Source organism: Rutidosis leptorrhynchoides, chromosome 9 (genome assembly GCF_046630445.1).
Source record: "Rutidosis leptorrhynchoides isolate AG116_Rl617_1_P2 chromosome 9, CSIRO_AGI_Rlap_v1, whole genome shotgun sequence".
Lineage (NCBI taxonomy): Eukaryota > Viridiplantae > Streptophyta > Magnoliopsida > Asterales > Asteraceae > Rutidosis > Rutidosis leptorrhynchoides.
The window spans coordinates 116,586,953-116,609,911 of NC_092341.1; the positions used below are offsets into that span (position 1 = coordinate 116,586,953).

A 22,959-nucleotide genomic window follows, 5' to 3' on the forward strand; every position below is an offset into this window, starting at 1 on the left:
GATAAGTTTGATGCATGAAAGTTGAAAAATGAAAGTGTTTTAGTTGGTGAAGAAAAATGTGAATATGCATGTGTGATATAGGCTCCATTAGTTTGTAATTTTGTGAGATATTTCATGCTAGTTTCCAAATGATGGTTCCCACATGTTTAGGTAACTCACAAGGACTGCTAAGAGCTGATCATTGGAGTGTATATACCAATAGTAAATACATTTAGAAGCTGGGTATTGTACGAGTACGAATACAGGTGCATACGAGTAGAATTGTTGATGAACATGAATGAGAATGTAATTTTAAGCATTTTTGTTAAGTAGAAGTACTTTGATATGTGTCTTGAAGTCTTTCAAAAGTGTACTAATACATTTTAATATACTACATGTATATACATTTTAACTGAATCGTTAAGTCATTGTTAGTCGTTACATGTAAGTGTTGTTTTGAAACCTTTAAGTTAACGATCTCATTTAATGTTGTTAACCCAATGTTTATTATAACTAATGAGATGTTAAATTATTACATTATCATGATATTATGATGTATGAATATATCTTAATATGATATATATATATATATATATATATATATATATATATATATATATATATATATATATATATATATATATATATATATATATATATATATATATATATATATTAAAATATCATTACAACGATAATCATTAAATATATGTCTCGTTTCGAAATTCTAAAGTTAGTAGTCTTGTTTTAAATATGTAGTTCATTGTTAACATACTTAATGATATATATAATTATCATTTTATCATGTTAAATATAGTGTAACAATATCTTAATATGATACATATGTATTTAGTAAGACGTTGTTATAACGATAATCGTTATATATATCGTTTCGAGTTTCTTAACTTAGTAGTCTCATTTTTATGTATATAACTCATTGTTAATATACCTAGTGAGATACTTACTTATCATAATATCATGTTAACTATATATAAAAATCCATATATATATATCATCATATAGTTTTTACAAGTTTTAACGTTCGTGAATCGCCGGTCAAATTGGGTGGTCAATTGTCTACATTAAACCCATTTCAATTAATCAAGTCTTAACAAGTTTGATTGCTTAACATGTTGGAAACATTTAATCATGTAAATATTAATCTCATATAATATATAATCATGGAAAAGTTCGGGTCACTACATCGAATCCAGCAGAAGATGGTTCCGACTCAGTCTACCTTCAGATCCTCAGCTCACCACCGCACCCAAGGGGAGTAATTCGTTTCATTCTCTTCGTTTATTTATTTTTCTTCGTTATATCCTTAAACTATACCATATCCTAAGATTATTACTAAGTGTGGGATTCCAACCCAATATTGAGCTTAGATACATTTTTCGACATGTTCAAACTCTAAGTGTGGGATTTTAGCTCTCTAAAATCTAAGAACGAACATTAGGGACAATGTTCCTCTAAGTGTGGGATAGCGGTGTAGTACACTGTAATTAAATAGGGGATGCTCAGAAAATGTTCTTAACTTCTTAAAATATTACTAAGCTTTTCGAGTATACCTACTATTCGGATTCTTTGTCCTCAACGTAAATTTTTCAAATTTTTTTGACTAAATGATACTTTCTGAAAAAGTACTTTCGAAAATCAAGCGTGTTTGTTCTAAAAATAAGACAAATGAGGACAGAAATCTTCTTAAGGATGAACCGATTCTCTAAAAGAGTATTGCATGACTAGGCATTATCGACCCAATATAATTGTTGTGAGGCACCACAAAAATGGCCCAATAAGCATTCATTTTTAATGCTTCACTATCTTTTCCGTTGAGAGTGCCGATGTTAGCATTTAGAGTTAGAAATTGACCTTGACATATGTTTCGAGGCCAATGGTTAGTAAGCGCCATACGTGGTGTATGTGCGATACTCCTTCCGAAATCATTCTGAATAGAGAAGACAAAAACTATCCGTTTCCGTTTCCACTCCACGCATTTAAATCGACCAACTCCCACTAAAGAGTTGATGAATCAGAAAATACTCACCCCAAATTCACTATCAAATACGTTACCCTTTCCGCCCTCTTTCCTTTCTCATTTTCAAAATCTAGAAATTCAAAGAGATAGATCGACCAAGTTGCTTCAAACACTTGTCGAAAAATTCCAAAATTCCAGATTGTTTTTGATAGGTCATAAAAGACCCATTTCTGGTGAAATACCTTTCTCTCTGGGCATAAGAAGAAATAGACAAAGTTATGAAGATGGGATATGAAAAAAAATAGTTGAACAAAGTCTCCAAAATAAAGAAGCGAAAAGTCTTCAAATAAAAGCATATATTCCCAAGAAAATGAAGATTGTGACCCAGGAGGATTGCAGAAAGAAGGAAAGTCTACGCTGAAAATCAGTACCCTCTAAAGGAACTCTTCAACAAAAATAGAGTACCATCTTTCCTAGAAAAAGTATATCCTCATTGAAACCAAAATCTATCGAATCTCTCTAAATTTCAATGATTCGAAAATCACCCTTTTAAATCCTCTATTCCTCATGAAAGAATGATTAGGGAGAAGATCAATTCCGTCCTTATCTAACCGGTGAAGATTTGATTCTTAGTCAAGCCTATGACAATACTTGCAACATGACTGGCTATGAGCGAATTCATTTCATAGATTGATAGGGAACCCCAAACACTTGAGTAATTTGAGTGACCCGTGTAAGGAAGCCAATGTCATGTAACCTCCCCTCATGCTTGCAGAGATAGTTTCTACCCCTTTTAGAAGACGGTTTGTCTGATCTTGGTCTTATAATGAATAACAAGCCAATTGAATAATAGAACGACAACCTCAGGAGCATCCTTGAACTTAAAATAAAAGAAAGGTTTGCTTGAGGACAAGCAAAGTCTAAGTGTGGGATATTTGATATCGGTAAAAAAAAGTCACGTTTTTACCCCCGATATTGAGCCCTAAAACCATAAAGTTTCAAATTTTATCGCCAAAATTATCACTTTGTTGGTTAATTTGATAGATTTAGTAATTACAAAGGCTATATTTCAAGAATCACTAAAAACGGATGAAAAACGAGGAAAAACGAGCAAAACCGGCTAAGACAATTAACTCGCGTATAAATAACTTATTTTATAATTTTTAGAAAAGTATATTTACTTAATCTCCCATTGTATTATATTCAATTACGAACGCGTGGGCGCAAGAATCGTCAAAAACAGAGCTAAAACGAAGATTCTAGAGCAAAAACGGTGAAAGACAAGTTCGATCCAGCAAACCCCCTGCCAAACCCGTTGCCAAACGGCCTGCCAGGCTTGAAAACGGCCTGCCAAGAAACGGGCATCAAAAACGGCTTGCCTGGCTTGCAAAACCCCGCCAAACGGCTTGCCAAACGGCCTGCCAAGTGGCAAGCCGTTTTTCAGCCATTTATTTACATTTTTGCCATCGAGCATTTCCTATAAATGGGGGTTTCATCCCCCCATTTCAACACACAACAATTATTCACTTCTATCTTAAATATCTCTCTATAGTCGCTCTCTAGTGATCTATAGGAGATTAGTTATCTCTCTACTTTCTCTCTCTAGATTCTAGAGAGAGAAAAGTACAGAGATTAGGAAATGTAATTATCTCTCTATTGTCCTCTCTAGTGATCAATAGGAGATTAGTATGTAGTTAGTAGTAGAAGCTATCAAGCATTGTAACGCTATGGATATTATGAAGAAATACAAGTGTTATTCTGCCGACATTATTCGGTAATATCTATCCTTTCTTTTATTAATTTATTATAATATTCTTGTTCGATGTTTGTGATTTATTAATATTAGAAATGCTTGTTGCCATGATGTCTGAGTAATTGATTGTTTACCATGATTTAATAATGTTAGTTAGGGATGATTATCGTTTCGTACTCACTTTCTGTCTATGATATTAAACCTCGTTATTATCGTCCTTCCACCAATAAACGTGATTAAAACCTTTTATAAAGTCGAAAATTATAAGGTAATTAATTATCTGTGTTTATACATTGGTCAAGGTATGAACCCATCGGAAATACTATAAAGTACATGGGGAATTACCGTAGGACTAGATCAAGACATTAGTCAAGAGTATAAGACTCGAGGAAATACTGTTGCAACAGTAGAGTACAGTGTTGATGTACTATAGGACCACTTGAGCATGGTCAAGGTTAGAAGCTATGGAACCAGCATAAGTCTAGTACATGGTGGATAATTAAGGGATTTATTGGGTAGATTTAAGTAAGGGCTGGTTTAAATCATAAATGGGAGTTTAATGCACTACAATACAAACTAAGCTTATAAATCTTTAAGGATGACTGAGAACTATCAGAGGTTCTAATTTGTCTACAAACCCTTAGATTTTACCAAACCATTGACAGAAAGGAATTCGAAAAACAATCATAACCACTCACTTGGGTGACATACTAAGGTGTTAAGAAAGGTTGGATATTATATACATAAGGCTATGCTACTTTATTCGTGTGCCCAAGGTATGCATTGCATCCAAGATGGGCCGCTTATATCCTTAAACCGGTTAAAGCATCGCGATTTGAGCATAGCCCATCCGATCAGAATCTTCAAAGTCTAGTTCCTCGTGACATGCTAACCAAGAAACCACTTAGTAGGGAATCTAGTGTTTACACCAAGGTATATCCATCCAATGAGTGTCTCACAATCATCCCGACACTACGTTATCTTAAATCATGGCGAACCACGTCTTCTCTGTCCTTAGCTGTTGCATGCTAGCTAGCTTATTTTAATTATATTGCTTTAATATTTTAAATACAATTATAAGTCAAATCAACCCAACTATTGCCTTTACACAATTTGATATTCTGGATAAAGTGGTATCTAGAATAAACCGGTTGGACTTGGTTGTTGAATTTTCCAAACAGTCGCCAATTTATTGGGACCAAAAGGATCCTGCCTCTCCACACAAGGTGTACCTGGCCACTAGTCTTGGATGCTAAATTGTGTACAAACCAATCTTAATTACTAAATTATCTGAATAAGCTCCGTTTCAAATATGACCACTCAAGGAACGACCCTAGGTCATATTTGCCCTTGCTAGCCCATAGGAAGGAATAATAGATTTAGGCCCAGCATATATAAATTAAACAATCAACTTCTTCCGTTGATATCCTAAATTGACGTTTTGCGACCTAACGACACCGCATAAATAAACTGTCCGATTCGGGCATATCACTCCCGGTTACATCTGGCTGTCCATTGACTTACTTGATATCAACGAGAATCATTTGAGTTGTATGACATCTAAACTGTGAGAATAGTAAACACGCGAATTGAGTAATTCTTAAAAAGAACACCGATTATATATATGAATATATATATCACAAACGCTTAACTAAAAAGATGATGGAAATGATGATCCGACTAACTTAAACCTAATGATGATAGGTTGACAACTTTGGACCACCGCTGCTACTTTCTATCACACTGTTTACTGTGCTCATAAGGTGAGTCATAGCCCCAAATTTTTAACTGTTTTATAAACTGTTTTCGCGGTGGGAATACATGTCTTTTTCTGTTTTACAATGTAGACACAAGTACTAAACTTACATTCTATGCTGAGTTATAACTGAAAATCCCTTAGCTTTGGTAACTAGTAACTACCAGTTTATGAACTGGTGGGCGCGAATAGATGTATACGGATCCATAGGGCTTGACATCCCCGTCCGGGCTAGTCGCGCTAGCACAAAATGGGCGTATACTATTTGACGTAGTACACATTGGTTAAGTGTATTTAAAAACATGGGTACTTTAAACATGCGTTAAGGCTTAGTTACCGGGTGCTCAAACTTATAGAATCTTTTTATATTTTTAACAATGCTTGCGAGCATGCAAATAAATCTTGTGGTCTACACTTTATAACACTTAAACCTATGATTCACTCAACCTTTGTGTTGACTTTTTAGCATGTTATTCTCAAGTAATCTACTTTAGCTACGCTTCCGCAATAAAAGAAATGTTAGAGGTCAAGCATGAAAACTAAGGATTAAAGCATATAGAGTACGAAGACTGGACTTTGACCTCTGGTAATACAGCACGTCATAGCTTCATTTTTACGAGGTATTACACAATCACATGTAAAACATCAAGATATGGACAATGTTCAATTAGACGGTGTATATCGCCGCGTCAAATTTTCTCCGTCAAGTGAGCTGGCATCGAGTGACGAGGTCAAACACCATTAAAGCGGCAGAAAGAGTTTAGCGGATGAAGGCGGCAGAAAGAGTTTAGCGGATGAAGGCGTCAGTCAGAATGTTGACGAGGAAAGCAGCGAGCGTGAGATGTGGCTCCACCAATAAGATTTTTACATTTTAATATTATTATAATGGTATAATGGAAAATATCATATTAGAATTGTGATTTCAAAAGGAATATTTTATTATAAATTACGAGTAAAAAACTAATGTGGTGTAGATGTTTATAGTTGCTCGTATTTGGGGATAGATTGATATTTTGAAAAGAAATCATGATCATGAGAAAAGAAAAGAAAAGAAAAGGTTGATTAAAAACCAAATAAATATAACTGATTAATTACAAATACATGTGTTAGGATATATATTTTTTATGGTGCATGAGATTGGTAAATATGTTTTGTATATACTTGGGGTTAGTCAAAAAATCCAATTCATGATATCATATCATATGTTTAATTCCTTGTTACAATATACAAAATCTATGATAGAGACGAATCATTAAACAAAGTGAAAAACATTTTTATAATTGAACAATTAAGGTGTGGATTCTCGTCTGCCTTTTTGGCACCAGTCGTTGTCCACCCCACAAGGAATATATTCGCGCAACTTCCCTACCCTGAATCCCTAACCATGTGACAGATTGACCTCTGAAAGAATTGACTTTGCGTGTGTATTGGACAAACTTCCACATGGTGAGTTCCCAAGGCTTTGTGGGGCGAGTACCATTAATCTAAAACTACAATGATTTTCTATAATTTATATAAGATATCTTGTGTCATAAAGTCATTCTATTATATTCTATTATACATCATACTAAAGTTGCTATTACATTTTTTTTCCGTGGATGGTAACCATAGTTTCACGAATTATGTGATATGTTTTTTTTAGAACGAAAATATCGGCATCGAATCCTCTCATTTACCACTCACGCATCTGTTAGGAAGAAACTCCTAGCATCCATCGCGCAAAGCGCAATGAAAATCCACGAATTATGTGATATGTCTTTCTACTTACGATCGATAAAAATATTCGTAAATGATTAACACATGTACGACATATGAGGATATTTAGTCATTTAACCTAATTTCTTCATTGTGTTTGAGTTTATAACCTGCAACTTCTATCTTCAATTTTGAAATTCCATTTCATAATCGAATTAAATCTTTAAATTGAATCTTTCTAATTCAAATATTACATTTTTTCATCTTTAAATCACCAAATTAAATATTTAAATTAAACAACTTCATCACCATAATAAATCTTTTTAATTCAAATATTAAATCTTTTCATTAACCCTAAAATACACATTCATAACGCATAATTTTATAATACAACATTAATTCCATGTTATATAATGATACGAATAGCTTCCGACCACGCCATTACACATTCTCAACTTGGAATGAGTATGGACACATACATTAAACTCTCCATACTCGTGAAGGCATAATCGCATGTTACTTCGATCATGACAAGAATGTGAACTCTATGATGATGTCACAATAGAGTAGCAAGCTCAGCCAATCTCCATGTCGAGATCATAATGATTCCAGATGGAACATATGTGAAGACGAGCCTGATCTGACAACGAGTAGTCAGACACGCTTGATCGAGCATATTTTCACAGGGTTAGGGTGAACCTACGCTTGAGTGCAATATTAATGAGGTTTAAGGACAAACGATATGTGAACCTCCAACGTCAGTCGTGGATAACCCGCACCGAAGCCAGTATGATCTTGGTGGGGTGGCCGATCATGATCCCACCACAACCTAGCATACAAGGTTGAGTGACCCTAAAGACATGAAGGATTCATAGTTCAACAAACTTAACTGAAAGTCTTGAATCGATAATGAAGATCATCCGAATGCAATTCGTACGTGAGAATATGCTTTGTGTTACGTAGATGTGACGTGTACCTCTTAGGTTTTTAAAGCCATGTATTTACAGGCTAACGATTAGGGTTTGAATAGGATTTTATCCCCTTATAATCGTGATCTCCTTTCCAAATTAACATGCTTTATTTAAGGAAACCGAATATAGGTTGATCTTATCGTTTAACTTAGCGTAGCAGGTAAACATTGGACCAAGTCATAAAAGACCGCATCCATTGGTATAGGCGCATTAAGAGTGCAACTATACCCTTGGTTATATACACAGTGTACATGGATGGTTAGCATCTAGTACGCAGGTTAGGACTTGAATGTGTATTTGGCATAAGCATGCAGATATGCGTATCATTAAGTCCTCACAGTTCGATGTCAGATATAGTGACAACAAATGTATGGCGTCGAACTTTTTAAAATAATAAAATAGTCCATTCAAATGCGACTAAAAAAGTAAATGATAATTGAAACAGAACCAGAGTTGCAATATTTTATAATATATTATGGAAACCTTTTCAATCGGTGCATTTAATGCAATGTATGCGCATAGTCGCAAAAACGTCCTTTCAATTATGCTTCCTGCACCCGAGGTGACAACTGTCACTATTACTCGATAAGGTAATGATTGTATTATGCAACTGCCTGGGCATGCTATCGTGCACCGAGTGTCTGGTCATAAGTGTGAACATGAGATTGTTACACGTGTACACACGAGATTGTAACCCGATGAGTATTCGACTCATATTACTGGCATATAAATGGATTTTCCGTATTTTATTCCATACAAGCTATCTATTTCAAAATTATTCGCCCGTTTCCTACTTTATTTTAGGCAACCGTTGCAATTTTCTCCCAAATTCCGATTAAGGTGTGCATTATCTCTTACCCTTTCTTGTATTTTACTTATCATCTTACTCAATGGCTTCGGATAAACATGTAAAAGATGTTCAATCTTCTATCACTCCTCAGTATGTTCGCGACATAATTCAGTGGTATCCACCATTTGAAAATCTAAACCCTATTGCTCCTCTGGAAGAGCAAAGGGAAAATGGCCATAGAAAATAAGGTTGCCATTTATGACGATGTCATGAATTACGGCAACATCCCTATTCCTCAAACCATCTTTTGCATCATCTTTTATATGCAAGTATTATCTCATTATAGCATTGGTATCGGACAATTTCACCCTTATGGCGCAATAAAAGTCTCGATTTCTGAGATGTGGAGTTGTGCGAATGACAAGATTCCTTCACTTGCTGTTTTTACAAACTTGTTCTGGTCATCCTTGAGTGATCAAGGTTGGTATTCATTTAATAACCAACGAGGCTTTATAGATACCCCAAAAAGGGCCTTATAGTCAAATGGAAAAATCATTTTTATTTGTAAACAACTCCTTCGACCCTGAAGCGTTCAACAACACCCTTATTAGGTTTTTGACAAGAAGGTCAAACAAAATATGCCTTTACCCATGTCACCCACCTAGAAGTTATTTTTTAATTCCCGTGTTGATTTGCATCTTCCCGCTCGTGTTTATGATGACGTACCCCTCATTCTTGGTTGTATTTCGACTCACTGGCCGTGCCCTGATAGATGTCCAGTTATAATGAGAAACAAATTGGGTATAAGATTGCTTTAACATTTGTTAATCTGCAATTGTAATGTGTTATCGCTATATAATGTATTAACTTGTTGCGCATTTTTTATAAATGGATATGAAGTCTTTCATTCCGATGAAAAAGACTACCGACATTGCTTATGGGCAAAAATCGTTGATCGATACCGAGGCAAGCAAATTTTCAGAGTTTCAAGCTTGTCACTCCAAGAAAACTGCTGCTGCTACTGCAAAGCGTAAGGTTATCCGTTTTCGTAACGAGAAAGAAGCCGACACATCTTCATTTGTAGAGATTCGGGATGACCAAGTTGTAAATACGTCCAAGAGGGCAAGCAAGCGACCGATCGGAGGTACGTTACTAAATTTATAGCCTTTTTTTATTTTAACATTGGCAGGCATTGTTGTAACTTTAAGTAATGCCTTTTAACGCTTTATACAGATGTCGCTGAGCAGGAAGTTGATTTTGATACGCAGATGATTCTGCCTCAAAATCAAACGTCCATGACGGAGCGACGTGGTATGTTAAACTCTCCTATCCGCCCAAAACTTGGTATTCCACAAACTAAAACTACCTGGAACCAGTCGTTGCCACGTACTAATCTTTATTCTGAAGATGTGTCTATTGATACTAGCCACAATAAAAGGGCGCACCTTAACATTCTTGCAAGCTACGCCTTGAATCCCGATTTAAAACTGGAAAATTTCGATCAGTTCTTCAAAATCTCTAATGCCGCCTTTGGTGAATAGTTCTCACAGCTACAAGATTGTGCACCCACCAATCTTCTTGGTAAGTTTCAGTATCTTTCCCCGGAAGAGGATCTTTTTTACTGATACACAAGAGACTGTGTTTAATTTTCCTAAAGATCTGAACCGCTTGCAGGAGAAATCAAACTCCCTTGTGATTGGTCGCAAACAAGCTTATCGAGAGAACAAAGAGTTTGCCAGGCTATAAAAAGAAAAGGAAGAGGTAAGAAATCAACTGAAGTCTGCTGTTGCCGCACAGTTGAATGTGAAGCAAGAAGTTTCCTTCCTTCATGGTGAGAACCAAAGATTGTTAAATGAGAGCAACCGATTTGATGTGGTGCGCAAGCAGTTGGAAAGGCGAGTTGAAGATTTATCGTTGAACCTTCTTACTACTCAGTCCGAAGTTAACCATATGTGCGTCCGTGTTGACGATTGGAATGCCAAGTACGAAACTTTACTGGCTGAACACAATAATAATCAATCTGAATACAACACGCTAAGGAATGGTATCCCTTCTATTGTGCAGCATTCTTTAGGCTGTAAGGCCATGCTTGCTGCTCAAGTTTATCAGCATGTGTTGTTTTTGGAAGTCGTTCAGGAGAATTTGCCTGTACCGGATATCATTTCTGGAAAAATTTCAGATCAACTTATTGAGGGTGCAGAACAGAAATGCCATGCGACGTGCGATGCCTTGAAACAAATTGTTATTCCTCATCTTGAGAAAATTGTTAAGGATGGGGACTACAAGTCCTAGGAGATTGTTAATGACAAGCTCGACTGAGCCTGCCATGAGTCCTGGATTGGAGGGGTGATGGTGGTCCGCTTCTAGGTTGCACCTTTTTTGGAGTGAGGGATGGCCTCGAAAATTTTAGGGTTTCGCATCCTTATACTTATATTTTATTTTCTGTTTTAAAGCAGGGTGTGTGTCTGATCGCTACGAATGAGGATTGCACATTCTCCTTAGTGTAGGGCACCGTAGCAGCCAAGTCACCCACTTTTTATTTTATATTTAGCGTAATGTAGTTAGAGAAGTTAATTCTCCTAATCGCAGCGGGCGAGGGTAATATTTAACTTCTTAGGTTGTGGCACGTTTCTTATAAGCCGATGTAGGTTTTTTACGCCTTTGCTTACCTATTTATAATGTTCACGCATACTTGTAAGCGTTTGGACCTTAATTTATGTAGTTTGAACACTTGTAATCATTCATTAAATGAAATTTTGGGTATTTTGTGTCTTATCATTTTGTTATGTGCATTTTTTTATGTTGTGAATCTATTAAGGCAGTTTTGACGACTCGCATTTGTATATGTAATGGCACACTAACATAGAATAAATGCTATGTTACATGATGAGAGCAACCCCTCTATGTAAGCATAATCTTTTAATTCTTTGGGAAAAAAACCAATGTTGTCAGAATAAAAGCAAACCAATGCTTATAATTTATTATCCTGACTTTTATAAAAATTTTATAAGTATTTTTAGGCATGGACAATCCAATGTCATCATCCATATCAAAGGCAAGCCAATGCCTTTTTCAAGAGTTTTCCGGCCAAACCAATGTCCGGGTACTTATAACAAGTAACCTAATACTTGTGTTTTATAGTCATGACTTTGCAGGTCTCCCTCTGTGCGATGTACGAGCGTTTGAAACAAACCAATGTTTTACTACTATAATTATTATATATAGTATTAGTAACCAAACTAAACTATGCCACTTGGAATCTGGAGTATATCCCTGTGCAGTTGGGGCACACAACCAACAAATAAATTCAATATTCAAATGTTATTGGCTAAAATTGACTGATTCAATTTATTAAAAGTTGAGCAACTTACAAATATGTCTTATTACAATAAAAAAAAGCAATAAAAATTACAAGATAAAAAGTTTAAACAGATAGGTGGGGTGATCAATTCCAATGTTTGTATTTTCACATGTAGCACATCTTTAGTGTTTGTGCATGTCAGGTGCGTTTTATTGGCTTTCTACTTAAATCAGGAAGTCGATATGCTCCTGTATCGCTTATTCCAACAATTTTATATGGCCCCTCCCATTTTGGACCTAATTTCCCAGTGTCTTCCACTCTGCTTGCTTCATTTTTGCGCCAAAACAAATCGTCCAATTGGAAAGATAATGGTTGCACGCGTTTGTTGTAGTAGCTTGCGATTTTTTGTTTGTTGATTACCTTATGAATTGTCGCCATTTCTATGCGCTCTTCAATGAAGTTGAGATTTTCACGCAGCTCTTCGCTATTGCTACTTTCATCAAATGAGGCTATGCGCCGTGTTGGCACATTAATGCGCCTTGTTGGCACATTAATGCGCCGTGTTGGACGAAATTATACAAGATTGTACTATTCTGTCGCATAAAACCATGTACTCACGTGGTCCCTTCCATATGACATTATTCTGCCACCCTCTGCTACTTGTACGATTATGGATATTTCGTCCTTTATTCGTTATACCATCCTTTGTCTTATTCAGTCGCGCTTTTATTTCCACGCCATTCTCTGATTCCGCGGTATTAGTGTGCGCAACGTCAGTTGCATTGCAGTATATGTTGCACGCAATCAGCCATTTGATGTCTTTAGGTGCACAGTCACGGTTGGACACATGTGCATAATGTTAGCATATATTATGCGCGTTATTACTCATAAACCCCTTTGATCATATGATGACTCATACATCCATTTGATCAGTCATGAGTAATCAATGTGTCCTTATTTAACGAATAAAAAATATTACAAATAAAGTCAAACCCTTCAGAAAATTAAATATATTGTGGTCCAAGTAAACAAGCACTTGGTGATTATTTCATAACAATTTAGTGGGGGTTGAACTCTATTTAATCTGATTCGTGCAGCATCTCAGTTAGCCTTCTAAACCTCATGAGTATCAATACTAAGTTATACGAGTAACATTATTAAGAAAAACTATTGTGCCATTAGATAAATTAATCCAACTCTTTATATAAACTATATAATCGATATTCCGATTTGAAATGGTTTTTGAGCAGTCGTGCAACACACTGGCTCAAAACTTAGTATATATATATATATATATATATATATATATATATATATATATATATATATATATATGTATGTATATATATATATATATATATATATATATATAACAATTAAATTACAAGGATATTCACATGTGATTAAGTTGAATCACATATAAATGTAGATAGAGAGTAAGATTGAACAAAAACTAGTTTGAAAAAACCCATAATTTAACTATATAATCAGTTATATAATTTCTCGTTCAGATGTGCAAATGTGTTTGTGAACATAAGAACATTTCATATAATTCATAATTAAACATGTAATTTGTGGCTGTAAACATTTGTTTGTAAATGATATGAACATTAGATAACAGTTATATGTAATTTGTTAAATATAAATGCATATAAATCATGTAATTAAAAATTTGTTGCAGTTCTTGCTCTTTTTGTGCTTCTCGTTGAACCTGCATACATATATATATATATATATATATATATATATATATATATATATATATATATATATATATATGATTTAATCAAGAGGGAAGCACTTTTTTGAGGAGAAGTGGGGGGAAGAAATTTTTTTTCGTTTTTTTTTTTTAAATTGTTTTTTTGGGCATCAAGATAACATGAAAATATGAAGATTTAAAAATGACACTTCGTGATGAATGTTATTATTTTGGCGGAAAAACGCTCGGAGAAATAAATGATAACATTCATTGCATTGAATGTTTTGCTTCTCAATTTGTTTTTCAGGGTTTAAAAATTAGGGTTTAGAAATTAGGGGTGAAAAATTAGGGTTTAGAAATTAGGATTTTGAGTTTAGAAATTAGGGTTTAGATTTAATTTTTAACACGAACGGTTAAAAGTTTAGGGTTTAGGTTTTTGGATTTAGGGACTAAACCCAAAACCGAAAAGCCTAAACTCTAAATCGGGCTTGATCTTAAAAAAACTTAACATATGATGGAAAAAGAACGCTCGAAGAATAACATTGAGGAATAACATTACGCATGCTGCATGTTATCAGTTTTTTCTTCGAGCGTTTTTTCGCCAAAATAATAATATTTATCACAAAGTGTCTTTTTAAATATTCATATTTACGTGTGCTCTTAATGTTGGGGGAAAAATTTTCGGAAAAAATGAAAAAATTAAATAAAACTTTACTTCCCCCTTCCCCCAAAAAAGTGTTTCCCTCTTGATTATGATCACACACACACACACACATATACATACATACATACATACATATATATATATATATATATATATATATATATATATATATATATATATATATATATATATATATATAATTTATACAAAATAAAAAAGCCCTGTTTCGAATATAGTTAGTTGCGTTTGTTCGTAAAATTATTTCGAGCTGAACATTGAACGGAGAAACCTAACCCGCGGCGAATAAAAGATAGATCTCATAAAAAAATTGAGTAGGTTTATTTAGTTATTATTGCAATAAATTGAGTAGTTACATTTTAGGCCCCTAAATTACAACTTTTATCCCTAAAAACTTACACCTTTTACCCCTGGCGAATTATAGCTTTTACCCTAAACTATTACACATCTAAACGACCAAAGTATCGGTAACGTTTAGCATATGTTGATAATGATAATGATAATGATAATGATAATGATAATTGGTCCGAAAAGTTTTTTTTTTTAAAATATGGTTTCCTTTATTTGATTTGGATTCGATTTAAACAGTTTCAAACAAAATATTGAACACTGTATTCCCGTTTCATATAATCGATATCTAAACAAATATACACAACTTAAGAATAGTATAAAGATTTCATTGTTAGGGCTCGTTTATTTTTTTTCTTATTAAGTTATGCTTCCGAGTTTGAATATAATGTCTGTGGAGATAAATGATAGATAAGTAATTATTGTTTGTTTTATGTATTTGATAATCGCCTTAACGCTTTAAATTATGAAATTAATCTCTACGTGGATGGTTATAAAAGCAGAATTTAAAATTTTTGACTGTTCTATACTTTCACACTTATTTAAATTTTTTATATTAAAATGCATCTTATCTAATAATTTAAAAATAAATATCTTTTTATTAGCCACCAACCATATTAAGTTCCATTCAAGCTCAACGAGGAGTACTGTACTAGCTTTGTTACCAAAGTTCTATAGTATTCTTGTTTTCCTAATAAAATACTCCATGCGTACTACGGAGTATATTTTGATAGTTTCAAAACAAAAAATATAAAATATATATAGTTTAACAAATTTCATCATGATGTTAAACATTTTTTTTTAATTTACAGTTTATTTCTTACTTTTTATTATTTATTTTATATTTTTTGTCTTATGTGAAAAAGTTGATACTTAATTTTTTTTTTTTATTATGGAAGTTGACTATTATTGGTACTTGGGGAAATAATGGATTGGGACGAAGGAGAGAGTAGTAAAAACCGAGAATATAAAGGTTTGAACAGGTCCATATGTCTCTTGCCGTTGGTCTACCTAAAATAGTAAAATCCATCTTAATATCATTTCTTGTACATTCATTTTCATTACATCATTCATAGAAAAGAAATTAAGAATACTATTATTAGCATTTCTTGACCCGAGTCGTATGCTTTGATAGTTATTGACAAAAAATTAAACGATCCAACTAACTATAAGCTCGAATACCCCGTTATCCTTATTTGGATCACCATCAATTTAATTTTAACTCACAACTATTTAACTTAAAAGTTATCACTCAACTTTTTATTTACATACTTCCAAACTCAATATATATGAACATTATGCTTTTAGAGTTAATTTAATCCATAAGTGGCCGGTGTTACTTTATTCATACATCCAACAAAATAAAAATAAACATACACAAGCAATTACATCATGGAAAATGGTAATAAGCTTGGAGCATTCCAAATTGAGTCTCGATCGAGGAGTCGGCCTTTATGGCAGCTTGTTATGGTAGCTGCCATAGCGGCCGGTGTGCAATTCGGGTGGGCCCTACAACTCTCACTGTTAACACCCTATGTTCAACTTCTCGGTATCCCACACGCTTGGTCTTCATTTGTTTGGTTATGTGGGCCGATTTCGGGTTTGATCGTACAACCCGTTGTCGGGTACTATAGCGACCGTTGCACCTCTCGTTTTGGCCGACGACGCCCTTTCATCTTTGGTGGGGCCATCTTTGTTGCTATCGCAGTTTTTCTTATCGGGTACGCAGCCGACATTGGGGTTGCGACCGGTGATAACGCTGGAAAGAAGACCAAACCACGTGCGGTGGCAATCTTTGTTGTCGGGTTTTGGATCCTTGATGTAGCTAATAACATGTTACAAGGACCATGTCGCGCGTTGCTCGCGGACTTATCTGGTTCGGATTCTTCCAGAATCCGAACTGGAAACTCTATGTTCGCTTTCTTTATGGCCGTCGGTAACATTTTAGGTTACGCGGCCGGGTCCTACACGGACCTTTACAAAATAGCACCATTTACTAAAACCGAAGCATGCGATGTGTATTGTGCGAATCTCAAAACGTGCTTCTTTATCTCCATCGCGCTTTTATTGAGCGTCACGATCTTGGCGTTGATTTCAGTCGGTGAGGACGTGTATGAAAACGAAGACGGACACAAAGAAGAAACCAGAAGTTTTGCCGTTTTCAGGGACATGTTTGGGGCACTGAAAGAACTATCAAGGCCAATGTGGATATTGTTATTAGTCACATGTCTAAATTGGGTTGCATGGTTTCCGTTTTTCTTGTTTGATACTGATTGGATGGGGAAGGAAGTTTTTGGTGGTGAACCGGGTGATAAGATGTATAATATGGGAGTGCATGCTGGTGCATTGGGTTTGTTGTTGAACTCGGTTGTGTTGGGTGGAACGTCGTTAGTACTAGAGCCATTGGCGCGTGGGTTAGGTGGGGTAAAACGAGTATGGGGTATGGTTAATATAATACTTGCAGTATGTTTATCGATGACGGTTTTGGTGACTAAATATGCCGAGCATCATCGGCGGTTTGAGTTGGTGGATGGTGGCGAGAGTGCGATGAAACCTTCGAATGCGGTCGTAGGTGGTGCTTTGAGTGTTTTCGCCGTTCTCGGTATCCCTCTTTCGGTGAGTGTTTTGGCTTTTAAGTACTTAACATATACACTATATAATAGTTTTGAAGAAATAAGATAAATGATTTTAAAAAATGATTTCGACCCTTCCAATCGTAGTGGTTGATGTTGAAAACACACTTAAAGTAAGATTTTTCTTCTTCAGACTACTCGGTAACTGACGGTAAGTCAGAGTATTTTTACTCGATTTCACGCGGTATAACTGAGTTATCTTGTTATTGTTTTCTACCCCTGGTGCAAGGTCTATCAATTACTAGTATATGTTCTGATGGTGTCCACTACTAAATTTTGGTGACATTGAATCATAATTTAATTAATTAATTTCAGGTGACATTTAGTATTCCTTTTGCATTGGCCTCCACTTTTTCTAACGATTCTACAGTAGGACAAGGTAATTAATCAAACTATCACATTTACTAAATTTTCATAGAATAAAGACAGATGTTTCTCTATTTTTTAAATACTCATTTAATTTAATATGTGTTATCTTCCTATTATTCAGGTTTATCATTAGGTGTTCTTAACATGGCAATTGTTATACCACAGGTATGATACCTATAATTCCAACATTAATATTTTTTATCATCAATTATAATTATATTGGACACTTCAAGTCTTCAAAGTAGCATGATCTCTGCATATCATGCTGCTTTAAAATATATCATTTGTATCTATTTTAATGTTGATAGTTTTTGTATCAATATTTAGTTTTAATTGGCAGTTCAATTATATATTTATATCATAAAATCTATTTGAACAGATACACCAGGTTTGTATCACTTGTATCTCAATTTAGCCCTTTTGATCTAATCTATTTAATTTCCAGTTTTTGGGCAAAAGTTTTTTCATAATAACATATTGTATAGAAACTAAAGTTTCAAGTTACAGATGTTTGTATCGGTACTAGCTGGACCGTGGGATGAATTATTCGGGGGCGGAAATTTACCAGCATTCGTTATGGGATCAATGGCTGCAGCAATAAGTGGACTATTAGCATTTACTATTCTTCCATCGCCACCTTCAGATTTTGCGATTGGAACTGGCGGAGCAATGCATTAATTAAAATAATTGTGTGTTTTTTGTACTTTGGGTTGAACTGTCTTCTTATAGCTATTCTAAATATATGTTGGTGGTGGTTGGTTGTTTACGGTTAGAAATTGTGAAGGAATGCGGGAAAAAGTATTAAGATAAAGGTGTCATAGATCTTTTTATCATGAGGAGGAGGAGGGATGAAGTTGAGAAAAAGCAGTCACTACATGGATGGATTCTGTAATTAAGTCTTAGAAGGGACGGTTCATGCAAAAATCGAATAATTATAAAGAGTACTTTTTATGCGTCTGTTTTAGCACATTTCCAAGGATGTAAGTTTTTGATAAATAAATTAATAAATATCATTTTGAAGTACTTAAAGCAACGTTGATATGATCATGTATCATGTATATGACATGTTACAACTCTTCCTCACTTAAATAAATCACGTTCTCGAGATCATACCACATAAAATCTGGTAGTAATATAACATACTTCAAGCTCATAGGTCACTCTGAACCATTCCTATTGCTTCCATAAAGTTTATAAGTTTTCCAACTTATTCCAAATACCTCTTAATGCTAATCAACAACCAAGAGCTCAAGATCACTAACCAGGACTGCCAACACTTATTCAAGACATGTATATGATGATCTAATAAGAACCTATAAGTTCATATGATTCATAAACAAAGATCAAGACGTCCCAAGACTTATTCACATTGAAAACATACACAAAATCCTAATCACACAATACTTCAAATACAACCACAAGGAACATTAAGAAGTGATTCAAAGGATTTTGTGTGCGTAATACAAGTCTAAGGAACCCTGAAAAGTGCATCTACTTAACTTCAAGTCAAAACGGATATTCAATCACCAACGTACTATCAGAAACCAGTATATGAAAGAAACGAAATGCACAAACACAACTGCCGACCTGGAGATTACAACTGGAAACCCATTTGGCCTAACTGGCGACTCAGTTAGGACAAATGGCGACCCAGTTAGCCTAACTAGCGACCCGATTACTTCAATTGGCAACTCGGTTACTTTAACAGGCGACTTGGAAGATATAACTAGAGACTCAGAGGTTGTAACTGGTGACTCGGAGACTTCACCCAGGGTTAGAAACTGGTGATCCCGGGTTAGCAACTGGCGTCTCGGAGCCTGCAACTGGCGACTCGTGGTTAGTAACTAGCGACGCAGGCACCAAAACTGGCGACCCAGTCCACTAACTTGCAACTCATGTCTGCTATAAATAGCAGTCTTCAGACGTTCATTTCATTTATTCAGAAAATTCAGAGCTCTCTGATTTCGAGTTTTCTCTCCACTCCCCCTCTCTCACAACACACTCTTTTCAAAGCTTAGGATAGTATATTATAGATTAGTTTAGGTTTTGTAAGCTTTAAAGAAGTTGTCTATACTTCCTAAAGCAAGGGTTGGAGCTTTGTCTTATGTAATATTTGGCTATGCATAATACATAAGTGAATCACCGTGATAGCCACGATTGCAAGGATCGTCTATGTAATTGTAAGCCAATCAATTACTATACTCAATATTTATTACATTAACACCTTTCTTTATAATTATATATTTATAATATGTGTTGTTATAATAATTATTACTAATTACTAAAATTATTTTAATAATAATAAGTAATATTCTCGTAATATTCACCGTGTAAGGTGTTGATTATTACATATATCTTTCAAATAATAAAATCTTTTATATATTTTTAAAGTCTTGAACTATAAGTCTATCAAAACACTCAGAAACTACTCTATATGTATATTTGACCTTGGTCAACTAAAATACTAGTTCAAGGATTTCCTTTCCAACAGTCTGTGCGGTTAACAATTTATCTAAATTCAAACGTCAATCTTTAATATACTTGTTAATTATCTATGTTAACATCTCGGGTGATAATTTAAAGATTTACAAGTATTTGTAATTACGAAAATGCATGGATGATGATATGACCTAAACTAACGGTTTTCGTTATGAGGTGTCGTTAGGTCGCAAGACGTCGGAATCAGCTTATTAGAAGAGGGGCAACAGTTTTAAATTTATATTTAGCGGGGTCTAAATCGTACTACTCATTATTATGGTGAGTAAGGGAAGTATGACCTAGGGTCGAATTTTTAAGAAGTCAGCAGAATCGAACCTATTAGCTTAGGATATTCCTAAAGTAGAGGAGTAGTTGTAAATTACCTAATTTAGGTTTTCTAGTTTATAAGATAAAATAAAGTAAATGCGATCAAATTTGTAATTCAGATAATGTTAAAGCAAGTGCATACTATGATTTCGTTAGTTACTTTGCCGAGATTATGGAGTGCTGGCTCATGGATAGGTAGTGACTTTGTATTTATTACACTGGTCCTACCGCCCATGTCATAAGAAATGTCACTGGGTAATGCGTTATGTAGTGACCCGAACTTTTCCATGTTTTTATATATTAAATGAAATTGATATTTACATGATTAAATATTTCCAACATGTTAAGCAATCAAACTTGTTAAGACTTGATTAATTGAAATAGGTTTCATATAGACAATTGACCACCCAAGTTGACCGGCGATTCACGAACGTTAAAACTTGTAAAAACTATATGATGACATATATATGGATATATATATATATATATATATATATATATATATATATATATATATATATATATATATATATATATATATATATATATATATATATAGTTAACATGATATTATGATAAGTAAACATATCATTAAGTATATTAACAATGAACTACATATGTAAAAACAAGACTACTAACTTAATGATTTTGAAACGAGACATATATGTAACGATTATCGTTGTAACGACATTTAATGTATATATATATCATATTAAGATATATTAATACATCATGATATCATGATAATGTAATAATTTAACATCTCATTTGATTTAATAAACAATGGGTTAACAACATTTAACAAGATCGTTAACCTAAAGGTTTCAAAACAACACTTACATGTAACGACTAACGATGACTTAACGACTCAGTTAAAATGTATATACATGTATTGTTTTAATATGTATTCATACACTTTTGAAATACTTCAAGACACTTATCAAAATACTTCTACTTAACAAAAATGCTTACAATTACATCCTCGTTCAGTTTCATCAACAATTCTACTCGTATGCACCCGTATTCGTACTCGTACAATGCACAGCTTTTAGATGTATGTACTATTGGTATATACACTCCAATGATCAGCTCTTAGCAGCCCATGTGAGTCACCTAACACATGTGGGAACCATCATTTGGCAACTAGCATGAAATATCTCATAAAATTACAAAAATATGAGTAATCATTCATGACTTATTTACATGTAAACAAAATTACACATCCTTTATATCTAATCCATATACCAACGACCAAAAACACCTACAAACACTTTCATTCTTCAATTTTCTTCATCTAATTAATCTCTCTCAAGTTCTATCTTCAAGTTCTAAGTGTTCTTCATAAATTCTACAAGTTCTAGTTTCATAAAATCAAGAATACTTCCAAGTTTGCTAGCTTACTTCCAATCTTGTAGAGTGATCATCCAACCTCAAGAAATATTTATTATTTACAGTAAGATACCTTTCTAATACAAGGTAATACTCATATTAAAACTTTGATTCAATTTCTATAACTATAACAATCTTATTTCGAGTGGAAATCTTACTTGAACTTGTTTTCGTGTCATGATTCTGCTTCAAGAACTTTCAATCCATCCAAGGATCCTTTGAAGCTAGATCAATTTTTTTCATTTCCAGTAGCTTTATCCAGAAAACTTGAGGTAGTAATGATGTTCATAACATCATTCGATTCATACATATAAAGCTATCTTATTCGAAGGTTTAAACTTGTAATCACTAGAACATAGTTTAGTTAATTCTAAACTTGTTCGAAAACAAAAGTTAATCCTTCTAACTTGACTTTTAAAATCAACTAAACGCATTTTCTATATCTATATGATATGCTTACTTAATGATTTAAAACCTGGAAACACGAAGAACACTGTAAAACCGGACATACGCCGTCGTAGTAACACCGCGGGCTGTTTTGGGTTAGTTAATTAAAAACTATGATAAACTTTGATTTAAAAGTTGTTCTTATGGGAAAATGATTTTTCTTATGAACATGAAACTATATCCAAAAATCATGGTTAAACTCAAAGTGGAAGTATGTTTTCTAAAATGGTCATCTAGACGTCGTTCTTTCGACTGAAATGACTACCTTTACAAAAATGACTTGTAACTTATATTTCCAAGTATAAACCTATACTTTTTCTATTTAGATTCATAAAATAGAGTTCAATATGAAACCATAGCAATT

At 34.1% G+C, this 22,959-nt stretch overlaps 1 protein-coding gene across 1 annotated transcript; it reads left to right on the top strand.

Annotated features, from left to right (window-relative positions):
* The first annotated feature begins 16,344 nt into the window (after nucleotides 1–16,344).
* On the top strand, nucleotides 16,345–18,632 carry LOC139868345 (sucrose transport protein-like). Its single transcript, XM_071856678.1, has 4 exons — nucleotides 16,345–17,568; nucleotides 17,901–17,964; nucleotides 18,076–18,119; nucleotides 18,462–18,632. Exons 1-4 carry the CDS (start codon nucleotides 16,345–16,347, stop codon nucleotides 18,630–18,632), a joined length of 1,503 nt encoding a protein of 500 aa, XP_071712779.1.
* Nucleotides 18,633–22,959: the final 4,327 nt, after the last annotated feature.

Bases quoted from the DNA above. Each gene is read 5' to 3' on its own strand.
- LOC139868345 (XM_071856678.1), top strand. From the start codon at position 16,345: ATGGAAAATGGTAATAAGCTTGGAGCATTCCAAATTGAGTCTCGATCG. The intron at 17,569-17,900 runs GTGAGTGTTTTG...AATTAATTTCAG, and splicing joins TTCTCGGTATCCCTCTTTCG to GTGACATTTAGTATTCCTTT. The intron at 17,965-18,075 runs GTAATTAATCAA...CCTATTATTCAG, and splicing joins CGATTCTACAGTAGGACAAG to GTTTATCATTAGGTGTTCTT.